The 16,421-nt window shown below is 42.3% G+C and overlaps 1 protein-coding gene across 2 annotated transcripts; it reads left to right on the top strand.

Annotated features, from left to right (window-relative positions):
* Window positions 1-14,584: 14,584 nt before the first annotated feature.
* LOC123404366 lies at window positions 14,585-15,785 on the top strand. 2 transcript variants are annotated; one of them, XR_006611761.1, is made up of 3 exons: window positions 14,585-15,214; window positions 15,300-15,508; window positions 15,559-15,785. XR_006611761.1 is itself a non-coding variant. In XM_045098287.1 (2 exons), exons 1-2 carry the CDS (start codon window positions 14,961-14,963, stop codon window positions 15,436-15,438), a joined length of 393 nt encoding a protein of 130 aa, XP_044954222.1. In that variant the 5' UTR covers window positions 14,599-14,960; the 3' UTR covers window positions 15,439-15,785. The 2 variants fall into 2 exon arrangements, 1 of the variants encoding a protein (XP_044954222.1); XM_045098287.1 differs by having other exon boundaries at window positions 14,599-15,214; window positions 15,300-15,785.
* The last annotated feature ends 636 nt before the right edge of the window (window positions 15,786-16,421 follow it).

Raw genomic sequence — 16,421 nt, 5'->3', positions numbered from 1 at the left:
GAGAGATATGAAGTCTCCGACAAGTTCTTCAGCTGTAAGATGGAGGAGAACAGTTCTGTCAGTGAGCACGTACTCAAAATGTCTGGGTTACACGGTCGTCTGACTTCACTTGGAGTCGAACTTCCGGATGATGCTATAATTGACAGAATCCTCGAGTCTCTCCCACCAAGCTACAAAGGCTTTGTGCTTAACTACAACATGCAAGGGATGGAGAAGACCATTCCCGAGTTGTACTCGATGCTCAAGTCTGCAGAAGTAGAAATCAAGAAAGAGCATCAAGTGTTGATGGTCAACAAGACCACTAGTTTCAAGAAAGGCAAGGGTAAGAAGAACTTCAAGAAAGACGGCAAAGTTGTTGCCGCACCCGGTAAGCCAGATGCCGGGAAGAAGAAAAAGAACGGACCAAGCCTGAGACTGAGTGCTTCTATTGCAAGGGAAAGGGTCACTGTAAGCGGAACTGCCCCAAATACTTAGCGGACAAGAAGGCCGGCAACGTTAAAGGTATATGTGATATACATGTTATTGATGTGTACCTTACCAACGCTCGTAGTAGCTCCTGGGTATTTGATACTGGTGTTGTTGCTCACATTTACAACTCAAAGCAGGAACTACGGAATAAGCAGAGACTGGCCAAGGACGAGGTGACGATGCGCGTCAGGAATGGTTCAAAGGTCGATGTGATCGCCGTCGGCACGCTACCTCTACATCTACCATCGGGATTAGTTTTAAACCTTAATAATTGTTATTTAGTACCAGCTTTAAGCATGAACATTGTATCAGGGTCTTGCTTAATGCGAGATTGCTACTCATTTAAGTCAGAGAATAATGGTTGTTCTATTTATATGAGTGATATGTTTTATGGTCATGCTCTGCTGGTGAATGGTTTATTCTTGATGAATCTCGATCGTGATGTTACACATATTCATAGTGTGAGTACCAAAAGATGCAAAGTTGATAATGATAGTCCCACATACTTGTGGCACTGCCGCCTTGGTCATATCAGCGTTAAGCGCATGAAGAAGCTCCATACTGATGGACTATTAGAGTCTCTTGACTTTAAATCATTTGACACATGCGAACCGTGCCTCATGGGCAAGATGACTAAGACTCCATTCTCAGGAATAATGGAGAGAGCAACCGACTTATTGGAAATAATACATACTGATGTGTGTGGTCCAATGAACGTTGAAGCTCGCGGTGGTTATCGTTATGTTCTCACTCTCACCGATGATTTGAGTAGGTATGGGTATATCTACTTGATGAAGCACAAATCTGAGACGTTTGAAAAGTTCAAAGAATTTCAGAGTGAGGTTGAGAATCAACGTGACAGAAAAATTAAATGTCTACGATCTGTTCATGGAGGTGAATATTTGAGTCACGAGTTTGGCACACACCTAAGGAAGAGTGGAATCGTTTCACAACTGACGCCGCCTGGCACACCGCAGCTCAACGGAGTGTCTGAACGTCGTAATCGCACTTTATTAGATATGGTACGATCTATGATGTCTCTCACCGACTTACCGCTATCATTTTGGGGATACGCATTAGAAACTGCAGCATTCACTTTAAATAGGGCACCGTCTAAATCCGTTGAGACGACACCGTATGAACTATGGTTTGGCAAGAAACCTAAGTTGTCGTTTCTTAAAGTTTGGGGCTGCAATGCTTATGTGAAGAAACTTCAACCAGAAAAGCTCAAACCCAAAGCGGAGAAATGTGTATTCATAGGATACCCTAAGGAAACTATTGGGTATACCTTCTATCTTAGATCCGAAGGTAAAACCTTTGTTGCAAAGAACGGATCCTTTCTAGAGAAAGAGTTTCTCTCGAAAGAAGTAAGTGGGAGGAAGGTAGAACTTGATGAGGTAATTAGACCCCCTCTCGAACAGGAAAGTAGCGCAGCACGGGAAGTTGTTCCCGTGGCGCCTACACCAACTGAAGAGGAAGTTAATGATGATGATCATGAAGCTTCGGATCAAGTTACTACTGAACCGCGAAGGTCCACAAGGGCACGCTCCGCACCAGAGTGGTACGGCAACCCTGTGATGGAAATCATGTTGTTAGACAACGGTGAACCTTCGAACTATCAAGAAGCAATGGCGGGCCCGGATTCCAACAAATGGCTTGAGGCTATGAAATCCGAGATAGGATCCATGTATGAGAACAAAGTATGGACTTTGGTGGACTTGCCCAATGACCGGCGAGACATAGAAAATAAATGGATCTTCAAGAAGAAGACTGATGCAAACGGTAATGTAACCATTTACAAAGCTCGACTTGTCGCAAAGGATTTTCGACAAATTCAAGAAGTTGACTACGAAGAGACTTTCTCTCCCGTAGCGAAGCTGAAATCAGTTCAAATCATGTTAGCAATTGCCGCCTTTTATGATTATGAAATTTGGCAAATGGACGTCAAAACAGCGTTCCTTAACGGGAACCTTAAGGAAGAGTTGTATATGATGCAGCCAGAAGGTTTTGTCGACCCTAAGGGAGCTAACAAAGTGTGCAAGCTCCAGCGCTCCATCTATGGGCTGGTGCAAGCATCTCGGAGTTGGAACATTCGCTTTAATGAGGTGATTAAAGCGTTTGGGTTGATACAGGTTTACGGAGAAGCCTGTCTGTACAAGAAAGTGAGTGGGAGCTCTGTAGCTTTCCTCATACTGTATGTGGATGACATATTATTGATGGGGAATAATATAGAGATGTTGGAGAGCATAAAGACCTATTTGAACAAGAGTTTTTCAATGAAGGACCTTGGAGAAGCTGCATACATATTAGGCATCAAGATCTATAGAGATAGATCGAGACGCCTCATAGGTCTTTCGCAAAGTACATACTTTGACAAGATATTGAAGAAGTTCAATATGGAAAACTCAAAGAAAGGGTTCTTGCCAGTTTTGCAAGGTATGAGATTGAGTAAGACTCAGTCGCCGACCACGGCAGCAGATAGAGAGAAGATGAGTTCTGTCCCCTACGCTTCAGCCATGGGCTCTCTAATGTATGCCATGCTGTGTACCAGACCTGATATAAACCTTGCCATAAGTTTGGTAGGGAGGTACCAAAGTGATCCCGGTACGGAACACTGGACAACGGTCAAGAATATCCTTAAGTACCTGAAAAGGACTAAGGAAATGTTTCTCGTTTATGGAGGTGACGAAGAGCTCGTCGTAAAGGGTTACGTCGATGCTAGCTTCGACACAGATCTGGATGACTCTAAGTCACAAACCGGATACGTATATGTGTTGAATGGTGGGGCAGTGAGCTGGTGCAGCAGCAAGCAAGAAGTCGTGGCAGCATCTACATGTGAAGCGGAGTACATAGCTACTTCAGAAGCGGCTCATGAAGGAATTTGGATGAAGGAGCTCATCACCGACCTTGGAGTGGTTCCAAGCGCGTCGGGTCCTATGACACTCTTCTGTGATAACACTGGAGCCATTGCCATAGCCAAGGAGCCCAGGTTTCACCGGAAGACGAAGCACATCAAGCGCCGCTACAACTCCATCCAGGACCATGTCCAGAGTGGAGTGATAGATATTTGTAAAGTACACACGGATCTGAATATTGCAGACCCGTTGACTAAACCTCTTCCACGAGCAAAACATGATCAACACCATAATGCTATGGGTGTTCGATACATCACAATGTAACTAGATTATTGACTCTAGTGCAAGTGGGAGACTGTTGGAAATATGCCCTAGAGGCAATAATAAAATGGTTATTATCATATTTCCTTGTTCATGATAATCGTCTATTGTTCATGCTATAATTGTATTAACAGGAAACAGTAATACATGTGTGAATAAATAGATCACAATGTCTCCCTAGCAAGCCTCTAGTTGGCTAGCTCGTTAGTCAATAGATGATCATGGCTTCCTGATCATGGGCATTAGATGTCATTGATAACGGGATCACATCATTGGGAGAATGATGTGATGGACAAGACCCAATCCTAAGCCTAGCACTAGATCGTATTGTTCGTATGCTAATGCTTTTCTAATGTCAAGTATCTTTTCCTTCGACCGTGAGATTGTGCAACTCCCGGATACCGTAGGAGTGCTTTGGGTGTATCAAACGTCACAACGTAACTGGGTGACTATAAAGGTGCACTACGGGTACCTCCGAAAGTGTCTGTTGGGTTGGTACGAATCGAGATCGGGATTTGTCACTCCGTGTGACGGAGAGGTATCTCTGGGCCCACTCGGTAGAACATCATCATGAGCTCAATGTGACTAAGGAGTTAGTCACACGATGACGTGCTACGGAACGAGTAAAGAGACTTACCGGTAACGAGATTGAACAAGGTATAGGTATACCGACGATCGAATCTCGGGCAAGTTCTATACCGATAGACAAAGGGAATCGTGTACGGGATTGATTGAATCCTTGACATCGTGGTTCATCCGATGAGATCATCGTGGAGCAAGTGGGAGCCACCATGGGTATCCAGACCCCGCTGATGGTTATTGGCGAGAGAGGTGTCTCGGTCATGTCTGCCTGTCTCCCGAACCCGTAGGGTCTACACACTTAAGGTTCGATGACGCTAGGGTTATAGGAATTGTTATACGAGGTTACCGAAAGTTGTTCGGAGTCCCGGATAAGATCCCGGACGTCACGAGGAGCTCCGGAATGGTCCGGAGGTAAAGATTGATATATAGGACGGATGGTTTCGGACACCGGAAGTGTTTCGGGCATCACCGGTAACGTACCGGGACCATCGGAGGTGGCCCCGGGGGACCACCGAAGGGGGGCAACGACCCCGAGAGATAAGGTGGGCCAAGTGGGGGTGGGAACCAGCCCCTAGGTGGGCTGGTGCGCCTCCCCACTCAGCCCATTGCGCAAGGGAGAGAAAAGGGGGGGCAAACCCTAGGCCAGGTGGGCCTAAGGCCCACCAGATGGTGCGCCACCCCTTCCTTCCCCCTCTGGCAGCCGCACCCCCTAGGGTGGGAACCCTAGGGGTGGCACCCCTCTCCCCTCCCCCTATATATATCGGGCACTTTTGGCCATTGAGACACACGGTTTTTCCCTCTCTCTCGGCGCAGCCTTGCTCTTCTTCCTCCTCCTCTCCGCCGGTGCTTGGTGAAGCCCTGCCGGGAGACCTAGTCTCTCCATCGACACCACGCCGTCGTGTTGCTGGAGTTCTTCCCCAACCTCTCCCTCCTCCTTGCTGGATCAAGGTGCGGGAGACGTCACCGGGCTGCACGTGTGTTGATCGTGGAGGTGCCGTTGTTCGGCACTAGATTGGAATCGCTACGAGTACGACTCCATCAACCGCGTTCTAGCAACGCTTCCGCTTAGCGATCTTCAAAGGTATGAAGATGCTGTTACCCCTCTCTCGTTGCTGGTCTCTCCATAGGAAGATCTGAACATGCGTAGGAAAATTTTAAATTTATGCTACGTTTCCCAACGGTTGTGGTGTCTATGGTGGTGACATGCGGATTGAGATTTCGACTCCTGGTCCAACTTGTTATCAACACATAAGATGGCGGGGATCATCTGGTCACTCCTTTTCTTGAGTGGTGGATCTAATTGTGTCTTTCTATTATACACGTGGTCTTCCAAGGCGTCTTCTAGTGAAGTGGAAGACGCCGCTTCATCTCTTGGTCCCTTGGATCTTTCTCCCATCGGTGAGCGGCAACGTTTGACTATGTTCGGTGGCATGGGGGAGCTTAGGTCTCCCTAGATCTATCTGGCTAGTGGAGGTGGTCATTCATTCTTCTTTCACACTTTCTTCTCCAGACGGTGAACTGTGTTTTAAATCGTTATTGCTGGTCTCTTTTGATTCCGACCGACAATTTCCTAGTCGTTGCGTCAACAATGTTTTGCTGGATCCAATGGTGTTTGTGATGTCGAGAGGCCGCATGGAGCTTCACTCAAAATGCACCATCAGCGACCGCGGGAGGAAAACGATGTCGATCTCCCCAAGGACCTATGTGTCATTTATAATTTATGTAAGATTAGCCTTTCTAAGGATTGGCCGACTTTAAGTAATGGCCGTCGGCCTTTTGGAAATCTTTTTCGAAAGTCTAAATTTCGTCTCAACCAATGTATAAGAGTTTAACGTTTGTTTGTCAGATGTATGCACAGCAAAATTTGCATTGAAATATCTTCACCGCTGATTAGTAGTGCTTTCACACATGTCACAATTTTTTTTTGTAGAGAACAGAAAACATAAAAACAAAAGTCCGAAAACTTGAAAAAAGTAAAATAACTGATTTTAGAAAAGCCGAGAACATTATAGCAAATTATTGAAAGATATAATTATGTGATAATGTATGATTGTTCCCCTGATAAATAATAATTTTTCCCTTACAAAATAATAACATGTATGATTCTTATGTATTATTAGAATTATGGAATATTCATTCATCCCAAATTATTTTCTTATATAGTTGTCTAGATATGGATGTATCTAGACACGTTCTAGTCTTAGATACATCCTACCTAGACAAATTTAAACAAGTAATTTGGGATGGATATGATGCTTTTCTAGTTTTGGTGGAGTAAATAAGTATGGTTTGTCTAAAATAATGATACCAAGTTTAGATTGTGACAGCCACTAAGGAACTAAAATTGTAACCCAGTGGACTACCATGCCGATCGTCATCCAGACGGATTGTTTGGATGTTGTCAAACTGATTACGGGTACTGATGATGACATATCAGCTAATACAATGATGGTGCAAGAGATTCGATCATACCTCTTGCAGGAAGGTAGGGACTTTTTAGTCAAACGTGTTAGGCGGGAAGAAAATTCAGTTAGCCATTTTTTAGCAAATTTTGGTAGAATAAAGAAGCGGACTGTCGTGTGGCTTCGGTCAGGACCAGATGAGGTGCCTGATCTTTGTAAGGCAGACTTGGCCGTCGTTTGATTGATAAATTCTCTTTCACAAAAAAAAACTAAAATTGTAATTTCTTGCAAACTGCGCATTGCTCTGATGGTTACGATCTTTGTGGTGGAACCAACCCATGAGGGGTTTAAGTCCAAGATTTATTATTGATGCTCGTATTTTTCTGAATTTATTTCAAGCCTTTCGACGATATGGATTCAGTGGAAGAAGACACTCCCGCCGACTATGAAGACGTTTGTGGCGACTTCGTCAATTTCAACATGATGTATCGACTCAGTCTCCCGAAGGTGCTTATAGCAATGAGTGTATGTGTGTATGTATAAGGCTATGGGCGTGCCCCTATATCGTGTTAAAAAATATGTAATTTCTCCACATTTGTAAACGGCGTCATACATTTTTTTTTTGAACGGGAAACGGCGTCATACATTGGTGAACATGACATGGATAGTTCCAAAATGATGTTATATATCCCGGCAATTATTATAGAAACCGAACAAAGAAACGGCGTATCAAAGAGATAATCATGTGCACACGATGCGTGGCGTTGGTCGGATTGGCGAGCTTGATTGGTCAGAGTTCTCGTCTCTCTCCCAACCACTTATCAAAGTAGCTGCCATATATCAAAGTAGGTGGCTGGCTGGCCAAGGGGTCCTGATCAATCTGCTAAAGTGTCATGCATGGTGCATGTACCCCTAACTAACTAATCTTGTTAACGACGATGCGTCGTGCTACTACCAGAACGGCTTTATGTACCCAACTTTATATACCCGGGGCATAAAACAAATTGGAGTACATGGAATAATAGCTTTCGCCTCTGTGCTGCACTTTCTTGGTTGATTTGGAATGGCGTTTTTATTAAGACAAAAGTTGATAGGCGGAATAAATGACGTGGAGGACAAAGGGGATGAGGATTAGTGTTCATATCTTCAAGATTTGGTGGGCGGATTACTGTTAAGCACGAGAGGTAGTACTCCCTCCGTCACGGTTTAGAAGGCGTGTTTGAAAATTCTCTGAAACCTAGGTGGTTATTGATTGACTGTGAGATGGGGTAAAAAATAGCATTCACACTACACATGCATATTGAAATAGTATAATGAAGTGCTAATTAGTTGCTAGAAGTAATTACAATGGGTCTTAAATCTTATCTATTATGAAAATGCATGTAAGTTTAACTGTTTCTTCAAAACCGTGATTAAGGTAATACAATGGAGGGATGGAAGTTCGTCGGAGGCTATATACGGAAGAAGCTATCATTGCAAATAAAGAGAGAAAGTTCCACTGAAAGCAGCATGCGGATGAATGGGCCAATGGGATGTGACAGTGAGGATGTACTGATCCTCTTGTCAAAAAGGGTACAGCTGTGGAATTTATTTGGCCGTGTTGGTCGGAGTTATCCATTTATCAGATCATTGAACTGATGAAATGAAAACCAATCACTGATTGGAGTTTTTTTTTCCTTTTTTGGGAACACCAATCGCCGTTTGGATTTTTTTAGAGAGAAGAAGTCACTGGTTGGATGGTACGATGGTTATACCCCCTCCGGTCCTTTTTACTCCGACACATAGATTTGTGGCACACCAAATTTATATTAAAAACTATCAACATCTACAATATCAAATATGTCTATATCTATACCACTATATAGTGTTCGAATAATTTTGAACATGGTTCGTTGGACGAACTCAAACCGACTGTCAAGAGGTGGCGAATCCGAGCGTTGCTGGCCATTTGATTTCTTATCAATTACATCGGATTCTGCCATGTGTATTATCTCAAAGTTTCCAACAATTATTAACTTAATACACCATTGTACTTGTTACATATACTGTCTTTACACACTTCTCATTTATTCTAGAATCTTCCATGCATGATCTAGCTCCATTAGAGTTTCTTGCTTCAATAAAAGTATATCCATATATGATTTAGTCTACAATCTTCCATGCATGCTCTTGCTTCGTTAAAGTTTCTCGCTTGAATAAAAGTGTACCTATTTATGAGATTACTTATGAACTTTTAGTCAAGGCGAAAGACTATGACCAAGAATTTCTTATGATCCATCCATTTTTTCAGAGAATTTCAACTAAATGTTGCAACACTATCATTGCATATTCATGAAATTTAACCCAAAAATACTAGACATACAAAGATTTACATAAGGTTACACGCTGACTAGGATTCTTTTTTTCTAACTAACCACTCCCCCCTGATTTTCAAGGGGGGTGGGGCCCTCATCCCCCTTAATATCCAATCAAAATCCACCTGTTTGTAAAACCCATGTAAAATTATGTATGTGTAGCATTGCTCAATTTAACCCTTAAGGTCCATACATGTAATATGGTATATACACGTATTGGAGCACTATACTGCTAGGGTTTTCCTTTTTCAATGGGCTTAGCTATCATTAGTAACAAATTTGTATCTTGGACTTCATGCACGTAATAAGAAAGTACTAGTTGCCTGTCAACATTGTGTTGTAACGGTATCTCACAACTCACGTTCAAAGCACATGCAACTCACTAGTATACCATGGAACTACATTTCGTAATGAATCTAACAATATTGATCTGGCATTGCGATAGTTTTTCTATAAGTTTGGTCATAGTAGAAATGCTTTGACTTCAGACAAAATTTATATGCAGACCAAAATGAACGAAAGGGAGTATCTTCAGCAGCGAGAGCAGCCGATTGACACCCTCCTTCATATTGAGGGGCCATTTAACACTAGTTTCACATTTTCTCGCTGGTTGTTGTTTTCGAGCGGTCTTTGGTTGTTCTTCCAGTCATGTCCTGGTTTAGTATTTTCCACCAGTTTTCTTTCCTTTTATTTTTATTTTTTTGTTGTCTCTTTTAACTTTTGAAAGTGTTCAAGGCTTTTTAATACTTTTTCGTCAAATTTTAATACTGTTAGCAATTTTTTAAAATTCACAATTTATTTGAATGTTCATTTTTAGAAATACTTAGAAAATTTAAAAACAATTTATAAATTAAAATACTACATTTTCTAATTTTATATAAAATTCTTAACAATGTTCATGTTTTAAATTTTATAAAAATTCTGAATCCTATTAAATTTCAAAATGTCCGCGTGTTTAAGAGAAAAACACTTGAATAACTGGAAACTAAAAAAAAGGAAAAAAATCGTTACAAACCCACAATGTACATACGAAGGGAACATTTAGCCACACAAACTGGGCCAACCCATGTGTGGTAACTTAGAGCCATGGGAACTCCAGACCTCTGCCTAAACCTGGCTATCGCTAGCCACTGGAGCTAGGGCGTTTGTCACTACTAAACACCGCGAAACTTTAAAGAACTATCCCCAGCGGCAGATCCAACATGCATAGAACACTTTCAAACATTTCTTGAAAATGTGATTTTTAAATTCTGAACAGTTTTTGAAAAATGCGAAGAAATTCAGGAATTCTGAACAGCTTGAAAAATTGTGAACAAACATTGAAAATCAAACATTTCTTGATAAACGCAAACAATATATTTTTAAATGATTTTCGAAATCGTTACAATTTTCGATTTGTATTTTTTTTTGAAATTTGTGAACAATGATAAATACAGAAAAATAACTGAATCCTCAAGTTTTTAGGAAAATGTGAACAATTATGAAATTTCGAACATTTCATAAATATGTGAAAAAAAATATAGAACATGAACTTTTTGGAAAATACAATCATTTCTTCAAAATCAGAACAGAATCTTAAAATGGAAACAATTTTGTAATTAAGAATTAGTTGAGGAGAAGTAAAAGAAAAAGAAGGTTCTCAAAAGCTGATAAACCCGAGGGCTGGAACCTTCAAGCAAAGTCCGAAATCAGGACCCTATGTACCTGTTCACCCGTCGGTAGCTCTTCTTCTACGATGCCTTGAAATCTATAAAAAAATGTTCATTTTTTTCTTCTGCTGCTACCTATTTTTAGTTCAGTTGTTTCTGTTAATTTTAAAAATTTCAGTGAAATAAAATAAATTATTCATGGGGATAAAAAGGGAGGAGAAGGGAGAGGGTTTGGCGCCAGGGTATGGATTCCCTCCCGGTCGCTTCTGTCGCTTCACAGAAGCGACGCGGGAGGGATGGCACAATTACTTCTTACATGAAGAATTGCTGATGGAGTAAAAGACTTGAGCCACGACATGAACAAGAGAAACTTCCTGAGAATTCTTCACCCAACATCCAATCTCCTTGACAATGCAGGCATTTCTTCCTCCAAACTTGTGCATTGTCGCCATGAAATGAAAAGTTTGTAGGCTCGAGAACGAGCTTAGCACGGGCGTGACTGTGTCTTGCGTGACGCAAGAAAGTAGCACGTCTGGATACAAGTAGCCCCCAGAATGGGCCTGCCTCAAGAGAACCACATGCCTTGAACACTCATTTTTCATCTTTCCGTCTTAGATTTTTGTTTCATTTTTTTAGTTTTGCTTATATTTTGAAAAATTATATATACATACATATACAGAAAAGTGTTGACCGTGCACAGAAAATGTTTACACTGTAGAAAATATTTAACATTTTAATTTTTTATAAATAAATAAATAACTATATATGCAATTTTGAAATTTTAATTGCACATTTAAAAAAGTTAAACTTGTATAGAAAAATGTTTTTATTGCATACAAAAATTGTAAAATATGTATGTAAAAAAAGTAGGCATCAAAACATATATGAAACAAATGTTAGTCATGCATTTGAAAAATGTTAATCGTGTATATAAAACATGTTCCTGATGTATACAGGAAATGTACAATGGGTATGGAAATTGTGGACATAAAAGTTATATTTTCTAAAAAATATTAATCATGTATTTGGAAAGTGCTAGGCATGTATATAAAAATGTAATTCATATAAACAAAAAGTGTACAATGTATATGGAAAAAGGTAGTAATAGAAAAAATATAAGTTTTCAAAAATGCTAACCATTTATTTAGAAAATGTTAAACATATATTTAGAAAATGATTCAAGCGTATACATAAAATATATATGTAAAAAGTTGACATCAAAATATATGTTTGAGAAAAATGTTAACCGTGTAATTTCAGAACTTCGTAGGCGGGATTTGAAGGTAACTGAATATCGTTCTAAGAAACATCTTGGTAGTTGGTTGCCCGAAACGTATCCTATGGTTGGTGTTTGGTCTTGTTTAATTCAGTATTGAATAGTGTCCCCGTCTTTGTGTTGTCCGTTCCCAGACCCCGAAAGGGGTTCAGAAGTGGATAGCTTTTTATTGGTCTCGTTTGTTTGGCAGTTCAGTATATAAATGAATATATAATTTAGCATAATAGGAGGTTTTTGCACTCCTACGGATCATTGGGGCCTCGGAATTGAAGAATTGACGGTAGAAAATAAGTGACAATTGACTAAGTGGTTTTTCTAAGTTATTAATCAAGGCAGGAGTTTGGTAGTCGCTCTTGCAAAAAATTATGTCGGTGGCTCAAAAACCACTTACATGGGTTAAGTTCCACCCAATGGACATACGTTTTGGAAGGGTCTCATGAGGGTTAAGGACTCTTTCTTTCCATTTGGTAAGTTTGTTGTAGGGAATAATGAAGAATAATCACTGAGATTTTCGGATGACAAATGGAATGGGGGCATGCTCCTTTTACCTAGCTGGATTATTTGTTATTCATTATAAGGATGTCACTATAATTGTTGTTCTTAGAGTGAAAACCCCATTAATTGACTTTTTGTTGGGATCTCATTGATCGTCATTTAAGCGGAATGAAATGATATGGTCCTCAACGTTGTGAAGGTGCAACTAACTCAGGAGCATGACAAATTGTATTAAGTGGAAAATTGCTCTAATGGATATATGGGTCAAGTTTAAATCGTAGTGATTATGGTGCCTTAAGTGACATCTAATGATCAAAGTGTTCCGTCTTACTAAGAACAACTTGTTTAAACGGGACACGCATGTAGCTTCTGTTATGTATAGAAAACTATCCAATATTTTTCTTACTGTGGTTTGGCACATATTGTACAGTGCGTTGTATACTTGGATTCCAATATAACCTCACCTTGTAACATTTCACATAATTCTTCGTCTTGACTGCGGGAGGCAGATAAATCGCTGAGACTGCTTATTTTGGTTGGGGCAGTACAATTTTTTAATCTATTCCGCTATCCATAAATGAAATTATCTTTGAAAAAATATATAAATATATATTTGTAGCAGTTGGTTGTGGCGTCGGCGTTGCTACAAGATATGTGAGCCGGTGGGAGCTTGGCGCCAGGAAACTTGAGTGGATTACTATGGAGTTTATAACCGTGTCTAAATGGCATGCAGGCTTCTTAGTGTTTATAATAGTCTTGATTGGCATGTTACATCCTTCTTTCAGTGTTTTCTCTCTTTGCATTTTTGTTTTTTTTTTGTATTTTTGTATTTTTGGTTTATAACCATTATCCTGTATTTTTGTATTTTCAGTGTTTATAACCATTATCCTGTATTTTTGTATTTTTGGTTTTCTCTCTTTCTGGCAATGGAATTGTACAGTAACTTTGCAATAGACATTGTACTAAGCTATTCTATGTGCATCTGTGATGCACATGCCGTGGGTAATAAAAGTGTTCATTATTTAAACAGAAATATCATAGATTTAATTCTGAGTACATATATACTATTCCCTATGTTATTTTTTTATTTTGTAGGATAAGATTCTGTAGGAAATTTTCTACGGGCTACTTTGTACTACATTTCAAGGATGTTTTCTATCCACGTAAACACCTTGCAAAGACTTGCTTATTTTTCGTGTGGTGCAGTCAACCAAACTTTCTTATAATTCAATCTCGTAAGATTTTCGTGGACATGCCACTCTATTTGTTAGAGTTGTGTCGAATATTATTGTACAAGGTAGGTTACAGTTGTACTCTGAGTAGTATTGTGTTTAGACAAGATATGGGGTCGTATTCTAATAGGACACTTGTATCCTAGGCCTCTTATATATAGCGGGGCTAGACACACGATGTAACCTATGACAACATAATAGCACATACACGTGGGGGAGCAAGCGGCGTGTGCCGGCGCCCGGGCTGCCGAGGTGCGGTATTGTGACGGTGTCACGGGAAGGAGCGTCCGTAGTCACGCCCCGGGGATGTAGGCATATCGGTGAACCTCGTTAACAAATCTCGGTGTCGTGCTTGTGTGATTGCTTGGTCCTCGGTAGATCGACGAAGTGCCTCGCATTAATTCTAACACTATTAATTCCGAGTTTTTCCTATTGCTGTAATCTTTGAATGTTTTGAACCCAGGGGAGAAACTTACGGTTGAACCATCCAATGGTCAACATTGGGATTCAGTACGAAGTCAGCATCCCTAAGATGTGTAAAAGGCAATGTCCATTATGCATTTTACTCTTGAAAAACTCGTAGACCAGATAACCAGTGATGGTGCAGAAGTATATTTGGGCCTCCTATATCAATTAGTAGGTCAGTAGGTCCTGTTTCGAGCCCCTCAACCCGACTACCACTACTTTGCTACCAAGTTACTGAACAATAGAAGTTCAACACCAATTTATATCAAGATCATAACATTTGAATTCAAAATTTGTTTGAAAAAGTTGCCCGCACGCATGACTTGTGAGGGGAGGAGTGTGGGGGGAGATGACGACATGATGGCAACAAATGGAATGTCATCATCCGACACGAAACGTTCCGGCCGCTATACCGGTCCAAACTCAGAAATGAAGCATCGATCCTTGCATCCTCCTATCTACAAACATGGGAAACATCCCCCGATCGCTGTGTCCAAACTCAGAATCTTAGATGTGGTAGGTTTTCCCGTTTGTTTCTTGATTCTCTGAAGTCCTAGTGCGTGATTCTGATTCAGCTTTCTTCTCCTTGCGGGGATTCTGATCCAGGTTTCACTTGGTAGTTGGGCCTGTTCCTTCTCGGGAAATGCGGTGTGCGTATGTGGCTGAGCTGCTCGGGCCCGGCTTATCCGAGCTCGGTGGCTCTCCCGGCATGCACGTCGCCGTCTTATCTTGTTCCAGCCAAGGAAGGAAGGAAGGAAGAAGCTTTTCCGCTTCGTGCGGCCGCAGATCGACGCCGCGCATATCACTCCTCCACGAAGGCCTCGCTTCACTTCACCCGTCGTCGTCCCACGCAAGCAAACAATGGCCGCTCCTTTCCCCGCCGTCGCCGCCGTCAGCAGCAGCGCGCCCTCGCCGGGGCTCCTCCCCGCGCGGCGCGGCGTGCCGCTGCCGTCGACGAGGAGAGCCGTAGCGGCGCCGGGCGGCAGGATGGCGGCGACGGTGGCGCGCGCGGTGGGCGACGTGGGCGCCGAGGGCAACACGTTCCTCATCGCCGGCGCCGTCGCCGTCGCCCTCGTCGGCACCGCCTTCCCCATCTTCTTCTCCCGCAAGGACACGTACGTATACATACACGCAACCCGGCTTGATTTCCATCTGCTGTACTGTACATGTGTGTTCATGCAATTGCGTGCGCGTACGCAGGTGCCCCGAGTGCGACGGCGCCGGGTTCGTGCGCAAGTCCGGCGCGACGCTGCGGGCCAACGCGGCGAGGAAGGACCAGGCGCAGATCGTCTGCGCCAACTGCAACGGGCTCGGCAAGCTCGGCCAGATCGACAAGTAGCCGCCTCATCCATCAACGTCCTCCTCCGATCCTCCGGCCGCCGTCCCGTCGACCGATCGCTCCTTCGTCTTCCTCCTCCTGCGGCCGCCGTCCCGTCGACCGATCGCTCCTTCGTCTTCCTCCTCCTCCTCCTCCTCACCTGTTCTCGCAGCTGCGTGCGTGGGACGCAGGAATCCTACAGGAACTGAACGATCCATACAGAGAAGATGGATCAAGGTCCGGTAGAATTCCCGGGTTCCCAGCTGCAAATCCTCCACCGTGATTCTTCCTTCTTTATTTCACCGCGTTGCACTTGGTAAATGTGTGCCTTTGTGTAATGTAATGTATAGATGTATATGCTTTGTGTACCTGTTTTTGTGTGGACTGTGTGGAGGTATATATATATATATATATATATATATATATATATCGCAGAAAAAGAAAGAAAGAAAAAGAGGAGGTATATGTACGTGAGTGTATGACGAAATGTACTAATGTGGAACCTGCTGCGTGGTGTCCTCATCCCGGAATCGAATCGGGGCGACGAAAGGTGAGACTGTAATGGAGACCATCTTTAACGGAGCGCATGCATGCATCGATTTAGTGTGGGTTGTCTGAAGCGGCCTAGTTTAACAGGCCCCTTAGAGCATCTCTAGCAAATCCCGTAAAAAACCGACCCGTAAAATGTATTTACAGGTCGTTGCACAAAATTTTTATGAAGCCATTTCATGCATATGAAACTGTAGAATAAAAAAAAACATTCGCAGGTGAAACTACATCACAGGATACGTCATTCTTCATCAGCAACCTACATCAGTTCTTCATACAAGTAGGTAGGGGGGGAGGGGACCGCGAGCCGTGCAGCGTAACCGAGCCTAGGCTATCAAAAATGACGGGTGCGGTGGTGACGATGCGGTGGAGGAGCTCAGTCCTCGTCGGAGCCAAGGTCGATCCAGATCTTGTCCTGCTCGGCCTACATGACGTGCTGGTCCGCCTCCTTGGAC

The sequence above is a fragment of the Hordeum vulgare genome, chromosome 1H, assembly GCF_904849725.1.
Source record: "Hordeum vulgare subsp. vulgare chromosome 1H, MorexV3_pseudomolecules_assembly, whole genome shotgun sequence".
Classification (NCBI taxonomy): Eukaryota; Viridiplantae; Streptophyta; class Magnoliopsida; order Poales; family Poaceae; genus Hordeum; species Hordeum vulgare.
The sequence above is the reverse complement of the archived record's forward strand: the minus strand, read 5'-3'. Positions and strand labels throughout refer to the sequence as shown.

Excerpts from the sequence above, each read along its gene's own strand:
- LOC123404366 (XM_045098287.1), top strand. The coding sequence starts at position 14,961 with ATGGCCGCTCCTTTCCCCGCCGTCGCCGCCGTCAGCAGCAGCGCGCCC. Across the intron at positions 15,215-15,299 it reads TTCTTCTCCCGCAAGGACAC|GTGCCCCGAGTGCGACGGCG; the intron begins GTACGTATACAT and ends GCGCGTACGCAG.